The sequence below is a fragment of the Danio rerio genome, chromosome 8, assembly GCF_049306965.1.
Source record: "Danio rerio strain Tuebingen ecotype United States chromosome 8, GRCz12tu, whole genome shotgun sequence".
In the NCBI taxonomy this organism is placed as follows: domain Eukaryota; kingdom Metazoa; phylum Chordata; class Actinopteri; order Cypriniformes; family Danionidae; genus Danio; species Danio rerio.
In genome coordinates, this window is record NC_133183.1 from 15,552,521 (window position 1) to 15,574,998 (window position 22,478).

General features: G+C 35.2%; 2 protein-coding genes across 18 annotated transcripts in view; one reads left to right on the top strand and one right to left on the bottom strand.

The window, feature by feature from the left end:
- The window catches only part of doc2g (double C2-like domains, gamma), a 169,660-nt gene that overhangs the window by 1,882 nt on the left and 145,300 nt on the right, over positions 1-22,478 (top strand). For 4 of the 12 annotated variants that reach the window (XM_073908951.1, XM_073908942.1, XM_073908944.1 and 1 more), the window contains exons 2-4: positions 1,471-1,863; positions 1,968-2,018; positions 6,356-6,431. Coding sequence is in view for 1 of the 12 variants with exons in the window: in XM_073908942.1 (XP_073765043.1) it covers positions 6,388-6,431 (44 nt within the window). In the remaining 11 variants the exon portion in view is untranslated. Of the gene's footprint in view, positions 1-1,470; positions 1,871-1,897; positions 2,019-6,355; positions 6,432-6,631; positions 6,777-22,478 lie in introns of those variants that run through there. The other 8 variants (XM_073908954.1, XM_073908950.1, XM_073908952.1 and 5 more) reach the window with 5 other exon arrangements.
- Positions 1,535-22,478, bottom strand: part of cabp4 (calcium binding protein 4) — a 28,664-nt gene continuing 7,720 nt past the window's right edge. The window contains exons 2-8 of one of the 6 annotated variants that reach the window (NM_001328057.1): positions 18,537-18,572; positions 18,262-18,454; positions 13,322-13,352; positions 9,283-9,426; positions 6,969-7,078; positions 6,658-6,805; positions 1,535-1,710 (exon numbers count right to left, since the gene is read on the bottom strand). In NM_001328057.1, coding sequence (NP_001314986.1) covers positions 1,682-1,710; positions 6,658-6,805; positions 6,969-7,078; positions 9,283-9,426; positions 13,322-13,352; positions 18,262-18,454; positions 18,537-18,571 — 690 coding nt within the window. In that variant the 5' untranslated portion in view covers position 18,572 and the 3' untranslated portion in view covers positions 1,535-1,681. Of the gene's footprint in view, positions 1,711-6,657; positions 6,806-6,968; positions 7,079-9,282; positions 9,427-13,321; positions 13,353-13,462; positions 13,544-18,261; positions 18,455-18,536; positions 18,698-22,478 lie in introns of those variants that run through there. The other 5 variants (XM_005166913.6, XM_021478326.3, XM_021478325.3 and 2 more) reach the window with 5 other exon arrangements.

Below are 22,478 nucleotides of genomic sequence, written 5' to 3' on the forward strand. Positions count from 1 at the left end.
AGTCAGTTACCTTGGTAACTTACTCTGTGAATCTAACCTGGTCCGAAGCAGGTTTTATTCTCTAAACTCTGAGTTTCTGTCTGTCTCCTCCCCTTTTTAAAGATGAAGCGGTATTTCTCGCCTTAGCCTTACATTTCCACACACCTATTTTAGAGCTCATTTTGGAGATGTGCATAAAAAAGATTGATGGAAACGTCATGATTCACATAACTTTTGAAAATACGTATAATATAACATGTGCATAACTGAGTAGGTTAAACTTTTATTTGATAAGATGCACATAAACTACGAAGTGCACTTAACAAATTACAGTATGTACATTAAAAAATGGTTTGTTAGATATGATGATGAAAATGTGTGTGAAAGGACAAACCAGCAGACTGAGCACACTGCAGAACATCTTTAATGCTGTTTTAGTCATTCTAAAATGCCTTTACTGTTTCAGTATTAGTGTATATTATTAATTACCTCCTAGCGTCTGGAGCGTGTCAAGATCTCCGCGTCTGGCTTCAAACGCCCCCACGTGTTCATTGTGTGTCAATTGTCTTCTGAGACGCAAGTACATTAATTAAATAAAAAATCATTGATGCAGCTTCTTCTACCGCAGTAATTCTGTTTTTACTGTTGATATTTGGCGCAAGTTAATCAGGAAGTGACGATTGTGTTCTCTTCGACTCTTTGGATAAAAACGCTGCTTTATTTTTAGGCGTTATTCCAGTTTTGCACAAATTTATGTAATAGCCTATATTTTGATGGAAACATAGCTATTGCCTACATTTTTGTCACGCACAGAACAAAGTCACGTACGAGGCTTGTCCTTTTTTTCATAAATAATTAGCTTAACCTTCGACATGCACTGTTACTAGATTAATGGGATTATTATTCTGTCTAAATTATTTTATTACTGCTTACCTTCTTAATGTTATATCAACCTCTATCACTTGATCAATAAAAAGGCAGACACATAACAAGTGCACTGTTAAATCTATTAAAACTGATAAAAGTGTATAAAAGTTTAGAAAAAAACTATAAACGTCACACATTACTTTACTTATTTTATTATACTTAAAATGTTTAAATACTTAAAATTAAAAATTACGCATTAACTTGGGCAGCTGTTTTCCCACGCTGTCTCTTCTTCACTGATGGTTGCTTCATTTTAAATATATACACTCATATTTGCTATAACTTTGCATGAGCACATCAAGTTCAGCTGGAGAAAGAAATGCAGAAATGCTCTCTTTTTTTAAGATGTTGCCATAGTAACTCGTAATGTCTGCGCTCCATTGATAATGCCTTTTTATAGTCACGGTGCGCGCGCTTAACTCTGAGTTGGTCTACTCAAAGTTGATTGACCCAGCTCAGATCAGCTGTTCTGAAACCGAAAACTCAGAGTTTTTAATCTCTCGGTAAATCAACTCAGAGTTCAAGTTTAAACTCCGAGTTGTTTGAACCTCCTTACTGAAACAGGCCCCTGTTCTGCTTATTAGATAAACAACCATCCTGGATGAAACAACTAGATTCTAGAACATTCTTTTAGACTTTTATTGAATTCAGATATATGCTTTTTACATTTCTACATGAATCTCAGAAGTTTATTTACAACGTACTTAACATCTTGACTGACAGACAGGCCTATGATGATCCGCCACTGAGCTCTCAGGAATAGAGACACACCCAGCTATCGGAGAGACAACATCATAACGAACTCTGAAAGAAAACAGAGACAAGTGTGTTATTATTATCTCCGTTCAAAACTAACTCAGTCGACTAGTTTATCACCAAGTATTAGATCCCATGTGATTGAAAGTTTAAGGCCTTTGTCCACAAAAATGTCACTTGAGGGATTCCGTACAAACCCATGTACATAGTAAGTCGTTTGATAATGAAGCTTGAAGATTCAGAAGTTAAAATACCTCTTTAAACATTAAAGGTAAACGAAGTTGACTTGTTTTTCGAACTTTCAGTCACCTAAAGTGGGCTACTTCATCAATGGCGACAATTGTTCCCAGAGTAAGGTAATTTCATACACGCCTTTACGGTTTATGCTTGTTAAATTGTGGCAAAGTATATTTCAGTTCATGTGTTATAGCCTATCGTATTTCAGTGTATGTTCCATATAATAATATACTTTAAAAATGAAGGTTTACTACTGTATTTGCCATTAATCGTTAACCCATGTAAGTGTGTTTTCGGGGTATCTGCAGGGTCTTAAAAAGTCTTACATTTCACAAACTAAATTAGCCCTTAAACAGTATTAAATTCGTTAAAATATTGTTTTGTAGGTCTTAAATCATTTTAAGCAGGTTTAATTTTGCTATGTCACTGTAACACTAGTCCAGTCACTTAACATTCCATCTCAATAAAAGTTTTAACAAAAGATAATTAGTTAATGTCACTTCCTTACAATAACATTTGTTTTGAATTGTTATTTAAATGCTTTAACTGGGCCATTAGAAAAATTCCATAGCATTTAGTCTTGTGTAAGTCTTAAATTTTATTTATAATGGTGTTAAAAAGGTTCTAAATTTGACTTGATGAAACCCTGGTTTTACAGATGTGCTCTCAACTTTGCTAGTAGAATGTTTTCATCAGTTACTATTGGCTGAACTGTGCCTGATTTTCCATCACAACTAATGAAAGCACCTGTAAATCTGATCAAGTGCCATACTAAAAATGAAATTACAATATTTTTATTTGCCATTTTAAATATTTTTATCATAACTTCATTGGGTAAAACAAATTATTAATTCAACAGTCAATGCTTTTTCATTGGTCTTTTATTTTTATAGCTGTATACACATTTTGTTTCTGAAAACATCAACTATTTTACATTCTCCTTTTGTCATTTTCTGCAATTTACACTCACCGGCCACTTTATTAGGTACTCACTAGTACCCTGTTGGACCCCTTTCTACCTTCAGCTGGTCTGGCACCAACAACCATCCCACATTCAAAGTTACTTAAATCACCTTTCTTCCCTATTCTGATCATTTGAACTGCAGCAGATCATCTTGATCCTGTCTACATGCCTAAATGCATTGAGTTGCTGCTATGTGATTGGCTGATTATAAATATGCGCTAATGTGTAGTTGGAAAGGTGTGCCTAATAAAATGGCCAGTGAGTGAATGTTATATAACCATAGTACTTTTTATGGGGTATGTGACCTTTGAAAAATCAACCAAACTAAGATATGGATATTTGGACAGGTCAAGGATAAAACAGTACAGCAGTAAAGCAGAGTTGACCTAGTTTCAAAAGTGAATCCCAATAGTAGAGATGTCATAAAGTGGACATGCGAGTTTGGTTGAATGTGAAGCAGATTGTAGTCAGTCCACCATTAGTACAAGATTGATTTCAGCCAGCACTGGTCTCAGAGTGTTCAAATGGGGACAACCCCATATTTAAACCTTTTTAAACCCTCAAGGCATCATAAATTATATATCCTCAGAAAAGCAGATCCCAAGAGCCACATTTACTTCAAGTGAAAGGAGGACTGCTGCTGCTGTATCGCTTTCCGGCCACTAGATGGCGCCCTAGAGTTATTTTTTTAAATAGCAGATTCAAAGAGAGTTCACTTAAAAGAGGTTTCCCACGCATGGAGTTTCTAGAATATCAAGTCATTTTAGAACGTCATTTCCAAACATTGAAAGTCAGAATTTTGGAGGTTTTTGTTTGTCGCTTTAAATATTAGTTTCCATATCTCAACATAAAATATTAAATGTATGTTTTATATTGAGGTGGCTCAGTGGTTAGCACTGTCATCTCCACACAAAGGTCGCTGATTCGAGTACTGGGTGGGCCAGTTGGCATTTCTGTGTGGAGTTTGCATGTTCTCTCCGTGTTCGTGTGGGTTTCCTCCAGGTGCTCTGGTTTCCCCCACAGTCTGAAGACATAGGTGAATTTGATGAGCTAAATTGGCTGTAGTGTAAAAGTGTGAATGAGAGAGTGTATGGGTGTTTCCCACTACTGGATTGTGGCTGGAAGGGATGTAAAGCATATGCTAGAATAGTTGATGGTTCATTTCGCTGCGGCTACCCCTGATAAATAAGGGACTAAGGTGAAGGAAAGTGAATGAATGTTTTATATTGCACTTTTTCCTGCCTATTAATATTGTTGGACTATTTTTCAACTCTCTTTTATTACTTTCATGCTCTCAACTGGCAATCCCATATGTCAAATGCTGTCAAAAGACTATACCTACAATATACATTTTAATACCATATCAATTTTAAGAGGTGTAGCTTCAAAATGATCACTTTAAAGACTGGGCGTTAAAACGTAGATGACAGAAAAGCTAAATGTAAAGTTTGTAAAATTACTATTGAGTTGTCAAATATGGGAGTGTGAGCTGAAATTAACTAATAGTGGCTATTAAACTTATACAAAATGATCTAAAATCAAAGAAAAAGTGCTCAGGGGTAGCTTAAATAATGTGTCGTTGATCTTTGGGTAAGGGATTCATTAGAATAAACAACTAAAATCAGTCCAAGGCAATCGAAAATGTGGAAAAAATATTAAAAAGCCTTTTTGACATGGCTAATTCAATAAAGGCTTTTAAATATTTTTCCACATTTTTCGAATGCCTTGGACTGATTTTTTAATGCAAAACGATATTCATGCTTAAAACATTTAAATATATGGAAATCACTCTGTCTCTTCTCTTCGTTAATTATATGTCATAGTAAATAAGCTTTTTAGTCAGTGAAAGTCAGGAAAAAGTCAGGGAAATTGATATGTGGCTTAGAATAGGAACCCTGTTTAAAAATGTAAATTTTTTATAACTTAAGATTTACTTGTTTCTTCCTTCGTTTGAACATAAATATATTTAGGAAAAAACTATATATATTAGGACTGCACAATATTGGAAAAATCTGAAATTGCGATATTTAGTTTTTCTGCGATACATATTGCAATATGAATACAGTTTCACTAGATGACTTGAACAGAGCTCTATTTGGAAAGAAGTTATTAATATAGATTGATAAAGATGTTCTATTCTTTCTTTCAGAGCAAATTTAAAATTTAAATTAACAATGTGTTATGGTTTTTAGAAACTAAAAAAAAAAAAAAAGTAACAAACGTAACAAATGATACTTTTTTTGTATAAATGCTTAAAACTCCTGAAATTCTCACACAGTCAAAAGGCTTAAAAAATAAAGATGCTAAACTTTTGCTCTGTTACATGTATGTCCAAACTTCTGCAATGGGACTATTGCACTTGTGCACATTGCGATATCGATGCTAAAACAAAATATTGTGCAGCCTTAATATGTATTACATATTATTACCATATGTATATTCACTCACTGGACACTTTATTAGGTACATCTTACTAGTACCCTATTGGATCCACTTTTGCCTTCTGAACTGCCTTAATCCTTCGTGGCATAAATTCAACAAGGTTCTGGAAATATTCCTTCCTTTCGGTCCATATTGACATGATAGCATCATGCAGTTGCTGCAGATTTGTCGGCTGCACATTCATGATGCTAATCTTCCGTTCCACCACATCTCAAAGGTGCTCTATTGGATTGAGATCTGGTGACTGTTGAGGCCATTTGAGTACAGTGTACATTCTCTGTATTCTCTGTAAACCCTAGAGATAGTTGTGCCTGAAAATCCCTGTAGATAAAGTCACTTAAATCCCCTTTCTTCCCCATTCTGATGCTCGGTTTGAACTGCAGCAGATCGTCTTGAAAATGTCTACATGCCTAAATGCATTGAGTTGCTGCCATGTGACTTGTAAATTAGTAATTTGCGTTAACGAACAGTCGGACAGGTGTACCTAATAAAGTGGCCAGTTAGTATAGTATGTATTATATATATATATATATATATATATATATATATATATATATATATATATATATATATATATATATATATATATATATATATATATATATATACATATATATATATATACATATATATATATATATATATATATATATATATATATATATATATATATACATATATATATATATATATATATATATATATATATATATATATATATAYATATATATATATATATATATATATATATATATATATATATATATATATATATATATACATATATATATATATATATATATATATATATATATATATATATATATATATATATATATATATATATATATGTATATATATATATGTATATATATATATATTTTTTTTTTTTTTCCAGTTAGTATAGTATGTAATATATATATATATATATATATATATATATATATATATATATATATATATATATATATATATATATATATATATATATATATATATATATATATATATATATTTGTTTGTTTGTTAATTTTTTTTCTTTCTAACTAGGTTGATCAATGGCTACTGATTAAGCAGGCAAAATGTTACTCCTAAAAGTTTGGAACCACTCTGAAGGAAGTAAATTGTGAGTATAGTTTTATTTTTGGGGATCTATTAAATTGCTGCACCTCAGTTAACCTGATGTTTGCTTTGCTTGTTTGTTACATCACGAGTTTCACTCTTTCACTGCTCAGTGAACATCTTGATCTTTGATCTGCTTAGATCAATAGTCCAGAGAACAGCTTCTTCTCACCTGTAAACAGACACACACACACATCAGTACATATTCAGAAGCACGCTGCGTTCCTCACCATCGAAGTCCACATTTCCATCTCCGTTGAGGTCGATGTCTGTCAGAATTTCTTCCAGCTCTCCTTTTTTCAGCTTTTCCCCGAGCAGCGTCTTTGTGGACTCCTTTAGCTCCTCAAAGGTGATCCGTCCATCACCGTCACAGTCAAACTAGAGAGACACCGAGGACTTTTACTGAATCGCTAATATTATTTATGAGTTGTGAAAATATGCAATGTAATGCCAGTTTGATGTTTGCAGGCTTTTTGTTTTCTATTTAATGTCCACTTTAAAGTGAGCTTCCTTTGAAGTGAACTTTAGAGTGCACACGCACCTGTTTGAAAGCGCAGTGCAGCTCCCTTAGTCCCACCATATGAGCCGTTTCAGCCAGCATTCTGGGCCCCATTAATTCACAGAAATCATCAAAGTCCACGTGACCTCCCCCTAAACACACACACACACACATACACATTGATCTTCACTGCTATACAAACTTACTGTATTCTACCATTCACAATGTTTTAGATGGTAAGATGTATGCGCTTGTGCTTATTTAAGGCTGCATGCAATCAATTAAAAACACAGTATAAAAATTAATATTATGAAATCTTTTTACAGTTGTAATGTATTGAAAAGTTGGATTTTTTGTAGCATTTCTTAACATTTGTGACCATGTCTCTTTACTTATTTCTAGAACAGGGTTCGCACAGGTGCTGGAAATCCTGGAAATGCTTGATTTTTAATATAGTGTTTTCAGGTTAGAAAAGTGCTTGAGTTTTGGACAAAGTGCTTGAACCTGCTTGAATTGAAATTGCAGGGCTCGAAATTGTGACTGTTTTGGTTGTATATGCGCCTGAAATATTATCCATGCAAGGTCAAAATATGTTTAGGAACATTTGTGTGAGTGCATAAAATTGTTGCAGTGCGACCAGTTTTCACTGCAAAATGTTCAGAGCACACGCGACTAGGAGACATTCATGCAGAAAAACGGCAAACGAAGCACTCAGGAATAGTTTAAAACAGACATGTCTGCTCATTTTATAAATAATAGTTTATATATAATAGTTTAAAACAGACTGTAAGCTCATTTTTTGAGATATCAACTTTTGGTAGAATGAGACCAAACTTAAAAAGATACTTCATCCAATATATAAATTTTTTTAACCATTTTTGGGTGAACTATCGCAATAAATCTATGCTCCAAAGTATTCAATAATTTAAGTTGAAATGTCATATTGTGTTTGTAAAAATAGCACAATGGATTTAAATGTAAAAAAGTACATACAGCTTTACCATGGTTGTTAGGAAAAGCATACAAATGCACATTGAAAGTGCTTGAAAAGTGCTGAAATTTGAAGTTGGAAAAAGTATAAGAACCCTGCTAGAAGCTCTAAAAGCGTCTAGTTGGCTTTGGGAAATTCAACCTTTAAAAAAATGCTTTAATGTCACATGACCAGATCAGTTTGCATACATGTGACTGGGTATAAAACCTTAAAATTCAACCTAATATCAAAAGATGCTCAAATTTTGAGTGTTAGGGAGGTCTGGGGAATTAAATGTATATTCTCAAAATACAATAATAAAAAAAGCATTAAACGCACTGTAAAACAAAATGAGTAACATTGATGATAAAAACCGGCAGCTGTGGTTGCCAGAATTTGCAGTTTAAAATCTGGCTGAAACAATAAAAGAAATTTCTACTTCTAAAACTACCATAGTTCAATAATTATTGTTGTTAATTCACTAATGTTTTGAAGTACTAATAGGCATGTGCCCGTATAGGTTTCTGATGGTATGGTAAACACTTTCCCCCATTTAAAAGTATACGAGTGACATGTCTTGTGTATTCTAGAGTCTTTTAGTAGGCTATTTTGATGCAGCCATTGACTTTTCCAAACCGCAGTAAACCTTGAAACCGGTTATCATCCCATGCCTAAGTACTAATATCTAAACTTTGTTTCTTTGGTTCAAAAGCACAACTAAAAGCATGTGGTGATGAGTTTAATCATGATGAAGCGATTTTCATCACAAACAAATTTTCCACAAGCAGGAAAACATACGTAAAAGGTGCTCCGTGTCATTCACACACCATCATAATAACACACATGAAATAAAAGTAATTCAATAAAGATTAGTAACATTAGATGTAGCATAAAACTCTCATGTGCATAAATCATGAGGAAAAAACAAATAAACTATACAGTTTTATTGTCAACAACAACCAAAAAAGTCAAGTGTCATGCAGGGAATTCTGGGAAAGTTTAAATATTCACTGCATGTATTAAAAGAAACTTACTGTTAACCATGTTACAGAGTTTTACTGTAGCATTTTTATATTTAGCACCATTTTTTACAGTGCAGGTTAAATAATCAGTGTCACAAACTTTTGCTTCTTAATATTTTGTAGAAACATGTATTTGTGGTGTATTTGAAAGTTTTTAGAGGAAATATGAATCTTTTGTAACACCCTTTAAGTCATTTTAAAGTACATTTAGCTTTAATGTCATCTTTGATTTGATTTAATGCATCCCTGCTTAATGAAATGTCATTTATTAAAGACAAAAATTCAATCTTACTGACCCCAGACGTTTTGAATGGCAATGTAAGTTGTAGAATCTGCTTATAAATATGCACAGACACGCACTCACATTTCATTTTTATCTGCTGAATGATCTCAATCAGTTCCATCTCTGTTGGCATGTATCCCATAGTTCTCATGCAGTCTGCCACATCTTTGTAGTGCAAATACCCGTCCTGGTCATAGTCGAACTCTTTAAACGCTTCAAGCAGCTCTGAAAGGGAAAATATAATCACTTTTTATCACATCGCCAACTCTGTTCCCCCCAAATTGCTGTATACTGCTTTATGTAATAGGCTTCATTTTAGAAAATGATAGTTATGCATGTGCTCCACTAGTAGTGTTACTTGTTAAACCATAGTAAAATGCTAAAGTTTGGTGGTCATATCTAGCATACATTAAAAATATAATGAATGCTCTACACCAGAGGTGTCCAAACTCAGTCCTGGAGGGCTGGTATCCTGCATAGTTTAGCTCCAACTTTCTTTAACACACCTCTCTGGATGTTTCTAGTATACATGGAAAGAGCTTGGTTAGCTGGTTCAGGTCTGTTTAAATGGGGTTGGAACTAAAATAAGCAGGACACTGGCCCTCCAGGGCTGAGTTTGGACACCCCAGCATTAGACCAATAGTATTTATTATCATCTGTCAATGCTTCAAATTTCTCTGAAATATAAATGGGATACTAAAATTCTATACTTTGACATTGTCATTCAGTGTAATAATGGGCAACAGAGATGTGTCACCATAGACTGTGTAACAGAGTTTTAAACGTTAAACAAAGAAACTTTGAGCTTGGCATAGATTCAAAAAGGTACTGGAAATATTCCTCTGAGATTTTGGTCCAAATTGAGATGATGGCATCATGTAGTTTTTGCATATTTGTTGCGTGCACGTCCATGATGTGAATCTTTGATCGGATAGCAGTTCCAGCCAATGAAATTAGCAACTGTCTGAGTGTATTTGCATACGGCTGACGCTTCTGTTGGTGCTTGAAAAGTTAAGAAATTCCCAACTTCTGCAGTGACAACACCACTGAAGCAACGCCTAAGAACCCTGAATTTAGTTCGGCAATGCTTGACATCACCCATTCAAAGTGAATGGGAAGTATTGACGCTGATGCCCCATGTGAAAGGTTTTTTGACCATAAAAGAAGTGTAAATAGAGTAAATTTTCATATTTGGATGAACTTTCCCTTTAAAGACATTTTTGTGGAATTGTCGATGTTAATGCAAACAGCTTACATTTTGGTAAGAGAACTATTTTAATATTTCACCCTCATTTCTTATCTAAAATCAATTTTACCTTATAGCCAAGCATAAAGATGCAAATGTTTACATTTGATAGACATTAAAACTGCTGTATGTAATCGCATTACCATTTAAGCAAAAAGTTACATATTCTGTGTTAACAAGTCTTTATTTCTTTGTTTTAAAATAGTGGCACATTTTCGGGGGGAGTCTGTGGAGTATAATAATGCTTTTATCTGTTTTCTGCTGGCCAAAATAATTAAAGTCATGTAGTTATAGATATGTAGGTGTGTTTGAATACGGTTTCATTTTCACCCGCAATTTGAAATTTTATTTGAATTATTACAGTATTCACTTCAGTAACAAGTAATGGTTTCTTAGTACAGTTGAAGTCAGAATTATTAGTCCCCCTTTGAATATTTTTTTTCTTTTTTTAAATATTTCCTAAATGAAGTTTAACACAGCAAGCAAATTTTCACAGTGTGTCTGATAATCTTTTTTCTTCTGGAGAAAGTATTATTTGTTTTATTTCAGCTAGAATAAAAGCAGTAAAAAAAAAAAAAACATTTTAGAGACAAAATTATTAGCCCCTTTAAGCTAATAATTTTTTCAATAGTCTACAGAATAAACCATCGTTATACAATGACTTGCCTAATTACCCTAACCTGCTAAGTTAACCTGATTAACCTAGTTAAGCATTTAAATATCACTTTAAGCTGTATAGAAGTCTCTTGAAAATATCTGGTAAAATATTGTGTACTGCCATTATGGCAAAGATAAAAGAAATCAGTAATTAGAAATGAGTTATTAAAACAATTATGTTTAGAAATGTGTTGAAAAAAATATTTTCTGTTAAACAGAAATTGGGGAAAAAATAAACAGTGGGCTAATAATTCAGGGGGGCTAATAATTCTGACTTCAACTGTATATAAAATGCCTTTTATAACTTTAATTTGATATAGACCCAAAACAAGTCTTTGTCATATACCGTGTTTAGCATATACGAGTACACCCTTCACAAATCTCTTTTAAGGTAGTATTTCTATAAGATGCTTTACATTATTGTATTTGTCCATATACGTCACACTGTAAAAAAACACTGGGTTCCACAATATCGATTTTTGTTGGAGACACATGAGAAGTTAACTTACTAGTTTTTACAAGTTTTAGTAGGTACATTAAATAGTTGTCCCAAAAACCCTCAGGAATTGTGTTGTCATTTTAATGAAGTAGTTTGAACAAACATAATATATATAGATATGGAGCTAATCTAGCAAAATAAAATATTTAATAACTGTCTAAAAAAAAAGTACAGCCAAATTTAATGTGTGTAACAAATGAGATATTTTTTGTTTTTCTTCTGTTGCGCTCAACAAACAACCAAATGAACAGAGAAGGGTCTCATGACCTTAGGGTTAACTTCACACCTTTCTCCAAATTTCAGGAGGTAAAATATTGACACTTAAGCATGACCAAATAACCAGAGAAGGGTCTCCGGACCTTAAGGTTACTTTTCTCCAAATTTCAGGAGGTAGAATATTGACTCTAGATAATCATGCTGACAATACAAACCTCAAATTAGTGCTTTGCAATCAGAAATAATGTGCAACTAGCTGAGAGAGGAGGTGGGCCTGATCAACTCACACTTCTCTCTTACCTATTAGGCCAACCTTTGGCCAGCACCCAAATTTTGACTATAAAGATGAGGGTTTCTTGCTGAAACATTGGAAGCTCAGCCGTGGGATAAGTGCACATCGCCCGGCATTCTCGGACACACGTGTTGGTTTTCCTATGTGACTGCAACGGGCTCCCCAGTCTTTGAAGAGGAAAATGATGGCACATCTCTGAGGTTGTATATACTTGTATCAAATTGCTTGAAGTTTTCATTATCTATCTTTTATTCATGTAACCTCATCTTTATTTCGCATTATAAGCCTTTTATGCAATTTTGTTGTATTTCGATTAATGATGTTCATGAGTATGATTCATGATTATTGAATATTATTGTGATAATTGATATCAGCTGTGTGTACCAGCAATAAACAGTTGTATTGCTTGATTAGTATGGTGTATGGACCATTATTGGTGCCTTCTCTTGTCGATTAGCACCACACTTGTCTCACTTGCATAAACACATACCATACTAAAACCTTTTTGGTATGCTGAAACATTTTACATACTAAAATTTGGGGCATACTAAAACAATGTGAAAATAAAATAGAAAAATATTATATCATTAAAAAAAAAAAAACTGAAACACTCAAAAGAAACAAAAAATATATAAAATTTAGTTCATGTCTTTTTTTTATTGCAATATTTTACTTGAATTTAAATGTATAATTTTTTTTTTCTAAAGGTGCTAAGTGACTACAATGTTATTTTAATAAATATATCTGTTCAGTAAATCTGTTTTGGACATTTGCACCAAAATGTATCCGCTGAAAAATGGATAAAAATATTTTTCAAAATGAGTTGTACACATTTATGCTGAGCACTGTATATAGCGTCATAAATATATGTATTCTTATTGACCACTACACAAGCACATTTACTTTATGCCACAAACTGTACTGTACAGTTATATAATGCATATGACAGTGCAGCTGAAGCAGGTATAGCAGGACCATCAACACAGGCTGACTCACAGCTCTGGTATTATTAATGCAGCTTACTTCATCATCCGCTGTGCTCCGTTCACCAGTCATGACAACACCAATCCATCTTTAATCAAATTTATTTGTGTCAGATGTTATTGGATTTAGTCAGTTATTTATGCTGAATGCGTGTCGCATTTTGTATTGTGTCTGTCTAGGCACCGTGCACCGGCTCAGATATTAAATATGCATGTTCTGTACATACCATCCAGTTCCTCTGGCAGTAAATCTCTGTCCTGGTGAAAGCAAGAGAGAGAGAGAGAGAGAGAGGTATAAGGACAGAGAGTAACATGACAATAGGGAATAAAATGTGACAGAAAAAACAGCTAAATATGGAAATTATTACAGCACTAGAGCTGAACGTCCATCGAGACGTCGTCCATTTTTAATCACTAATAACTGAGGTTTATGTTTGCACGCTTATCAAAGCTGCTCAGTAGCACAATGACGCATAGAGTGGAGTGGGGGAGATTGTATAATTGGATTACACCATAACATGCCCTACCATGCCTCACGCCAGCGCTTATACAAACAAAGAAAGGGGGAGAGATGCAGGGAGGAAAAAATGATTAAATCATTTTGCAAACATAAACTGCCTATATAGTTAAGGGGCATGCACAGAACCAATACAAAGAGTTGTGGAGTAACAGCTTATAAATATTATTGAGCGATTTTATTATTAAACATTGCTCCATACCAAAAATTGGTATTCTTATAAACAGTTGCGCATATTTGGATTATTAACAATTTATGTTAGCACATTTACAAAAATGGCATAAGTTATAAATTCCAATTTGCATATAATTATATTAAACAGAAGTCATTAGGTAACAATAGTAAGTTGATTTGGACAAACGCGTCCAAATGACTAAACGTAAGTGTAATGTTGCTTTTTTATTCAAACCTGGCATGCAACTTTATTTTTAATTTAAGATTTTTTAGATGATGTTATACAAAATCATTTACTAAAGCCTATGGTACTGTTCACATGGTATATTTAATTTAAGTGAATAGAATGTACTATATTTAATATAAAACACTCATCGACCACTTTATTAGGTACACCTTACTAGTACCGGGTTGGACCTCCTTTTGCCTTCAGAACTGCCTTAATCATTCGTGACATAGATTCAACAAGGTGCTGGAAATATTCCTCAGAGATTTTGGTCAATACTGACATGATAGCATTATGCAGTTGCTGCTGATTTGTCAGCTGCTCGTTCATGATACAAATCTCATTGCACCACATCCCAAAGGTGCTCTATTGGGTTGAAATCTGGTGACTGTAAAGGCCATTTGAGTCTAGTGAACTTATTGTCTTGTTCAAGAAACCAGTCTGAGATGATTCACACTTCATGGTGCGTTATCCTGCTGGAAGTAGCCATCAGAAAATGAGTACACTGTGGCTAGCAACAATACTTAGGTAGGCTGTGGCGTTGACACGATGCTCAATTGGTACTAATGAGCCCAAAGTGTGCCAAGAAAATATCCCCCACACCATTACAGCACCACCACCAGCCTGACCCATTGATACAAGGTAGGATGGATCCATGCTTTCATGTTGTTAACGCCAAATTCTGACCCTACCATCTGAATGTCCCAGCAGAAATCCAGACTCATCCAGGCAACATTTTTCCAATCTTCTAGTTTAATTTTGTTGGACAACCTGTGTGAATCGCAGCCCCGATTTCCTGTTCTTATCTAACAGGAGTGGCACCCCGTGTGGTCTTCTGCTGCTGTAGCCCATTCGCTTCAAGGTTTAATGTGTTGTGTGTTCAGAGATGCTCTTCTGCATACTTTGGTTGTAACAAGTGGTTATTTGAGTTACTGTTGGCTTTCTATCTGCTCCAACCAGTCTGGCCATTTTCCTCTGACCCCTGGCAGATCATATGACATCATGTACCTAATAAAGTGGCCGGTGAGTGTATATATAATACAATTTTACATTTCATACCATATATATATATATGTATATATTGTTCAAAATGAGTTATACTCCAAAACGGCAAACAAACCAAAATCCCAAAATGAAATTTTGTGTTAATTGTGTATTTATTAGAAATTGCGTTTATTTTACTGAAACTTCACTGAGTGTAACATTGCAGTAAAGTTGGAAATGTTAATAAACCAAAAATTAAATTCCTGTCAAGAATGACTGAACCGCTCCAGAGGGTTAAAGTTGAAGTGTGCAATTTTTGAGCCTCCAGCTTTATGAAATGAAATTGCATAAATTATGCTTCCATACACTTTCCCGTCTTCCTCCGGCCATCAAACTGTCTAACTGCAAACTCAAGCTGTTGGTTGAGCCAGTTTTTCTGTCAAGTCTGAATCTTTAATCGGAGAGATATTTTCAATCCACCATAAAACAAGAATTGCTTCTACAAATGATTTTTTTTTACATAAAAACAGCAACTTCAGTTTCACCTGAATACATTTTTCTTGTGCTCAACCAGCTATAGATAAACTTGTAATGATGCATGGATATGTACTAAAAGCTCTACTTATAGATTTGTAGGGCTGATCTGACAAAGAAACTGTTGTTTTCATTGCCCATGGGCATTGGCATCCTTCAGATATTTCATTCACAGCTCTCATTGCACATTTAACCTCCAAACTCCCCCCAAAACACTTTTTATTATTAAGAATAATACATTACTCATAGATTTGGCTGGCAGAGGTATAGCGGTTATACAACTTGGTGGATTGCTGCAGGCTATTTACCCTTGGATATATGCTAATAAGGTCCCCTGTCTATGTGTTTTATTTCAATCGTCCCTCCAATCCTGCCAAGCAGGAGCCAAGAAGCTTTAGGCTGTGCATATATTGGAATATTCCCCATTTTGTGTTGGAGCACCTTTGCTTTGTTTGTCTCCTAGACTCTATCCATTATCTCTCTCTTACTGTTCTTCCCTCTCTCTGTATTCTGGCTTCCTCTTGCTCGCTGGCTTCCTCTGATCTCCAGACGTACTCTTGAAAATATAATCAAGCGTCTCTGAGTTTAAACGAGCGTAATTCAATAAGTCGTGACAGATTCATAGCGTCAGTTTTAACAGCAGGAGCAAGAGCCTAGCTTAGGTCTGTTTCAGTATACCAAAATAATTTGACTTGGCACTTGTTGTTGACCTGATTGAGGAGGAGGGTGGAGTGTTGACAGGCAGCAATATTTTTCAGCAGACATATCACAGACTATAAATCCCCCAAAAGATTTTAAGCCAGTCCAGTCTGGTGGTTTTAAAGTGGTTTTCAGCACTTGTATACTAGTCAATCATATTCAAAGCCTGATAGAGAGACCATCTTATGCCAGTTAAGATCTTTTTTTTTACTACTATTATAATTATCATTATTATTATTATTATTATTATTATTATTACTATTATTATTATTATTATTCATTCATTCATTTTCTCATCAGCTTAGTCCCTTTATTTATCTGGGGTTGCCACAGTGTAATGAACTGCCAACTTATCCAGCACGTTTTTACTCAGCGGATGCCCTTCCAGCCGCAACCCATCTCTGGGAAACATCCACCCACATGCATTCACACACACACTCATACACTACGGACAATTTAGTCCACCCAATTCACCTGTACCGCATGACTGTGGGGGAAACCAGAGCACCCGGAGGAAACCCACGCAAGCGCAGGGAGAACATGCAAACTCCACACAGAAACGCCAACTGAGCCGAGGCTCGAACCAGCGACCTTCTTGCTGTGAGGCGACAGCACTACCTACTGCGCCACTGCTTCGCCATTATTATTATTATTATCAGCATTATCATTATCATCATCAGCATTATCATCATCATCATTATTATTATTATCATTATTATTACTACTACTACAACAGTAGTATACTTATACAGTAGCAGTGTGATGTTACCAGATAGTAATGCTATCTGATTGTGATGTTTGCAAAAACTTTTACAAATGTCTTTTTGAACATTGACCGTATTAAAATATTAAACTTGACTAATAAATAAAAAAATACAAATGTTATTTTGGAAATTAACAGAAGTAAATATATTTTACCCATTTTTTGAGATTTAATATCTTTTGTTTATCCATGTTTGTAAAGTTTCAGCTCAAAATACCAATCAGATTATTTATTATACCATTCCCAATATGGGAAATTTGATCTTTTAGGACACTGTTGTCGAGGTCTGCGGGAATAAATTTTCGAAAAAAGCGCGGGAGCGGTCGGTAACTTGTAATTTGAACGGGAGCGGGCAGTCTAACAATATCGCTCCTGACTCCTGAGTGAGTGAGCGAGCACATGTATGCATGTGTGTGAATGAGAGAGAGCGTGATGTTGTCTCTGTGTGTGTGTGTGTGTGTGTGTGTGTGTGTGTGTGTGTGTGTGTGTGTGTGTGTGTGTGTGTGTGTGTGTGTGTGTGTGTGTGTTTATACAGACAGCTTGTTATAGGCTCTTTTGGTTTTGTCGATTTGTTTATGTAGATAAACAGCACAGTGACAGAAAAGAAGGACGCAGAACTCTCATACTACAGTAAGAACAGAGAGCTTAACAGATCTATTAATCCCAGTTGCTTTGCGCAAGTCTTGTCTGACATGTTAATACACAGCTGTCCATCGATTCGATGGACGGGGGAACCGCACTCCTACGTCATGTTGTGGTGAGCCTTAGAATTGACAGGGTTTGGATCCTATTTTACCTTCAGAAAATTCAAAAAAGAGACTTATCGTGTTTATATCACCCCAAAATGACTGTGGACGCACCATACCTTCACACAGTTCAGTCCAAACAGCTTACAAAAGTTGATTTTCATCATAGATGCCCTTTAAAATGAAAAAGTCAAAAACAAATTGACACATTCCACCTTTATTTCTCAAAAGGCAAATTTAATTGGACGTTTCAACCTACAAGGTCTTCATCAGGTCTTCATCAACCTTGTAGGTTGAAACGTTCTTCAATTAAAAAAGTCTTTTGAGAGCTAAAGTGGCATAGTGCTGAGATTTTGGACTTTTTCTATTATGTTTGGCCTGATCGAGCACATCCCTTTAAGATTTTCCTAGATGTCAACACACTGATGTTTTTCCAAGTATTAAAATGACTCACTCAATGCATATAGATGTATATCTCTTGACAAAACCCTTAAGAAATCATCAACAGCTCTTCTCTAACTCACCTGTCCAAATAGAGAATTGAGATACTGCGTATACGCTGCAGCAATAGCTGAGTTCTGGCTGAATGTTCTGCTTCCGCGGCGTCCTTGGCTGTCAGATGAGCCCCTGTGGCCAGAGTTTTTTGAGTCTTTGGAGGAGTTGCGGAGCGCGGAGCGTGGAGGAGGAGTGTCTGATGAAGATGAAGGACCAGAGCTGCTGTTAGAAAGAGAGAAGATCAGTAGTGACCAAACCGCACATCATGTCACGATGCAAGTATTGATTCAGATGCGACCTGTACCTTTCTTTTGAAGACGTTCTACTCCTCTGAGACATACTAGTAGAAAACAAGAAGAAAGGGGAGATTTTTAGATGTTCAGAGAAGCTGTTGCTCAGCTCGTTCGCCTCTTCTTCCACACTGACATTGTAGTTACATAAGTTGTAATGTAACATTCATGAAGCCGTGCACAGTCTAGTGATTCTGACATGCGTAAAACACAACATCAGCTTTCCAGCTTAGTTACTTCAACCTGTTTTGCCCTTGAGTTCAGTGGTTGGGCAGAGGCCTGATTCCAGTTGAAAAAATGCCCATTGGGTTGCTTTCTAGCATAATAGTCAGAAAGGTCATAGACTGGAATTACAATGACCGTTCCAAATGGCAGCGTTTTGATGCGATTGTTTTCGCTTTGTAGAAAGGCTTCTGTTTGAAGAGAAGGACATGCGGCATAATCAAACGCATGCTAGCGGCTGATCCAAGAGGACGGACTGTTCCTCCAAACGCTGAATTAGATTACAATGGAGGCCGACAGGCGCACCAGACAGCCTATAAATTATAATCAACAGTTTAATATGCCCATGCAAACCAGTGAACCCCTGTCTGTCCTCTGCCCATCAAACAAGTCATTAGAAGCAAAATTGTCAATGGCTTCTTACAAGCAACAAGCATGAATTCAAAATGAGCTAATCATTCATGTGAAAACATTTATTTCGCATGCTCCTACGTTTTGATCCTACTCTGTTCTCATCTATTTATTGGTTTAAAGTAATGTCATACATGGTGGCACGGTGACTCAGGGGTTTGCACTGTCACCTCACAGCAAGAAAGTCGCTGGTTTGAGTCCCTGCATTTCTGTGTGGAGTGTACATGTTCTCCCTGTGTTCACGTGGATTTCCTCCGGGTGCTCCGGTTTCCCCCACAATCCGAAGACATTCGCTTTACTTGAATTGGATGAACTAAATTGGCTGTAGTGTATGAGTGTGTGTGAATTAGGCCTGTCACAATATTCAATATATCGACATATCGTGCAATACATGAATATGACTTCAATCATTTTTGGCGACACAATACATATCCTTCAACATGATTACCTAAAAATGAAATGTCTTCAAAAGTTTAGCTGATTGCACAGCTTCTGTCATCTCACCTAATCTTCATTGGAGACGATCAATCTTCAACTTCCTGAAAACTACTGACAGGTTTAGAAGAGATGTCCAAATGAGCTTGGTTCATCTGCTGTCCACTTCCAGAAAAGTGATGATTCAGGAATAAAGCCATTTTACCTGTACATTTACATGTCGTTTTTGTCCCTTGAATTTGTTTATGACTATTTATATGCTTTTGTGTAATTATATATATAAACACAGACATGCTTTGGTCTTAAAATGACAATAACAACACTTATCGCAATCATTTCTATGACAACAACAAGTATGACTTATTGTGACAGGCCTTGTGTGAATGAGTGTGTATGGTTCCAGTACTGGGTTGGAGCTGGAAGCACTGTGTAAAACATATGCTGGAGTAGTTGGCGGTTCATTCCGCTGTGGCAACCCCTGAAATAGACACTAAGCTGAAGAAAAATGAATGAATAATGTCATACAACAGCGGAATACCTGCCAAAAATTACATTACCGATGATTTTACTAAGAATTGCATGAAGTGAAATGTAAAAAGAGGTTATTTGGTTTGGTCACTTTCAGATTTGTAAAAATAAGTTGACTGCTTTGAATCCGAATTTTGAAATTTTGTGATTCTCCTCATAGCCTTTTTTAAATAAAAAGAAAGTTTCGCTTAACCCAAAAATATAAATTTACCAGCCTGATCTCACGAGGAAACGTAACTATTTTATACAACGTAACTAATTTGTACAAATTTAGTCGTTCGAAAATGTATGATTTTAGAAAGGAGGCATGACATTAAACCCCACCCCTAAACCCAATCGTCATTGGGGGATAAGCCAATTGTAATAAAATTGTCCTGATGATATCGTACAAATTCATACGAATTAGCCACTAAGGGCCCAATCATACACCTGGTGCAATAAGGCGCAAGATGTGTTTGGCCTGACATGTTGCTATTTTCAGACCAGCACAACAGTAATTTTCCCATTTTCCGCCTCGTTGTTTAAATGGTAAACACATTTGCGCCACTTTGTGGACTCATGGGTGTTCCGGTTTAGAAAAGTGGTGTGTTAAGGCACATTGTTGACCGGCTGAAAGATCTTAAGTCCAACACAGAACTCATCAGTTGTTTGCCTGTTGTGCGCCTCGCTTATACCTTTACAAATGAAAAATATTGAAAGGATTAAAATAGTACAAAAATTCTAATTTTCTACATGAATATAAAAACCTCTATGTCTATGCCTATGCCTCGAGGGCTTTTTTCAGTTTATTATTAAAACTTGCTTTTGTATAATGTTATTATTAGAATTTTTAGTAGTAGTATTTATTATATGCATATTTATTTATATTTGTTTTATTAAAAACAAGCTTAGATTTGCCCACCTGTCAGGATTTGGACCATTTGAGACATAGAACGTGTGTTTGAATAAAACTTTTTTGAACACACTTCGTTGTTATTGTTCATTTATTCGTTTGATGGAAAATGAGAACTGAATTTATAAATAGTTTTAAAACAAATCTTTGTGCTTAACAAACTAAATTAAATATGTAGGTTAATGGATGTCTTCAGTGGAGTGCGTACAACACTGTTTCCTTAGCCACGAAAAAGAGAAAATGAAAGAGAAAGTAAAGAGGCCGGATGGAAGAGGCTCATTCTTTATCCTCACACTACAGATGGTCTGTTTAAGTGTTTTCTTGCTAGTGAAACGTTCAATTTTTCCACTTACAAAGTCTGCCATATAAATAGCAAACGTGCTATGGTGCAACGCAACTGACTCTTATGGGGAATGGGAGATGAGACTCTGATTGGCTTATTCATTAATAGAATAAGCAAAACCCTGTTAGACCATTCGCCTGGGCGCAGAGCGTATTTTTCTGTCTTTAAAATAGCTAGTGGATTCGGACAGGCCCTTAATGCTTTTGCACCCTGCACTTTAGACTTTGCGCCTAGGTTATTAAAAATGAGTTTAAAAAAAGTTAAGAATTGCCATGGGTTGTGTTGCCATTTACTCACCTTCAAGTGGTTCCAAACCATTAAGAGTTTGCTTTTTTGTTGAACGCAAAAGAAAATATTTTGAAAAAAAATTAGAAGCATTCATAAAAAATAACCACTATGGAAATCGATGGTTATAGTATTTGAGCTTTTTTCAATAAAACTTGTTTTGTGTTTAACAGAAAAAAGAAACTCAAACTGTTATACGACCAATGAAGGTTGAGTAAATGATGACACAATTGTCTTTGTGGAAGCTTTAATTTTTTATGAATCTATAAATTAATATCACTTATTTGAATAATATCTCTAAAATGAGTTGACCAATACTTGAACTTTAAAAAAAGCAACCTTCTGGTGTAATTCTTATCATATTTAGTGTGCAATAAAAAAACTGACTTTGATAAATTTGTATGTTGGTTCAATAATTTAAATCAAAAGAAAATGTTAAATAAATGCCTACTTTAGAAAATCCCTAATTACTTAAAGTCTTCATGGCACACAGTCACAGCAAACAGATTATTCATATGAGATGAAATGTACTTAAAACAGAACGTGGGCTCCTTCTGCTCCGGGTAATTTGCTGAGTCTATTTCAGCGCACCAGTGACACTCACCAAGAGGAAAAACCTGCCTGGCTAATCTACAAGAGTTATTAAACTAAGTGACCAATTGCTGTCAATCAGCAGGTTGACACAAGCAATTTTAGCTCCTAATTCCTCTAATTAGAATAATTTAGCAGAGGAGTATGGGGATAATTATGGATAAACTGATAGAATTGTGTAAGAGAGTGAAAGCTGTGCTGAGCCAAAAATTGACCAGACTGCTCAGTTTTTTTTACTCCTAATTATAA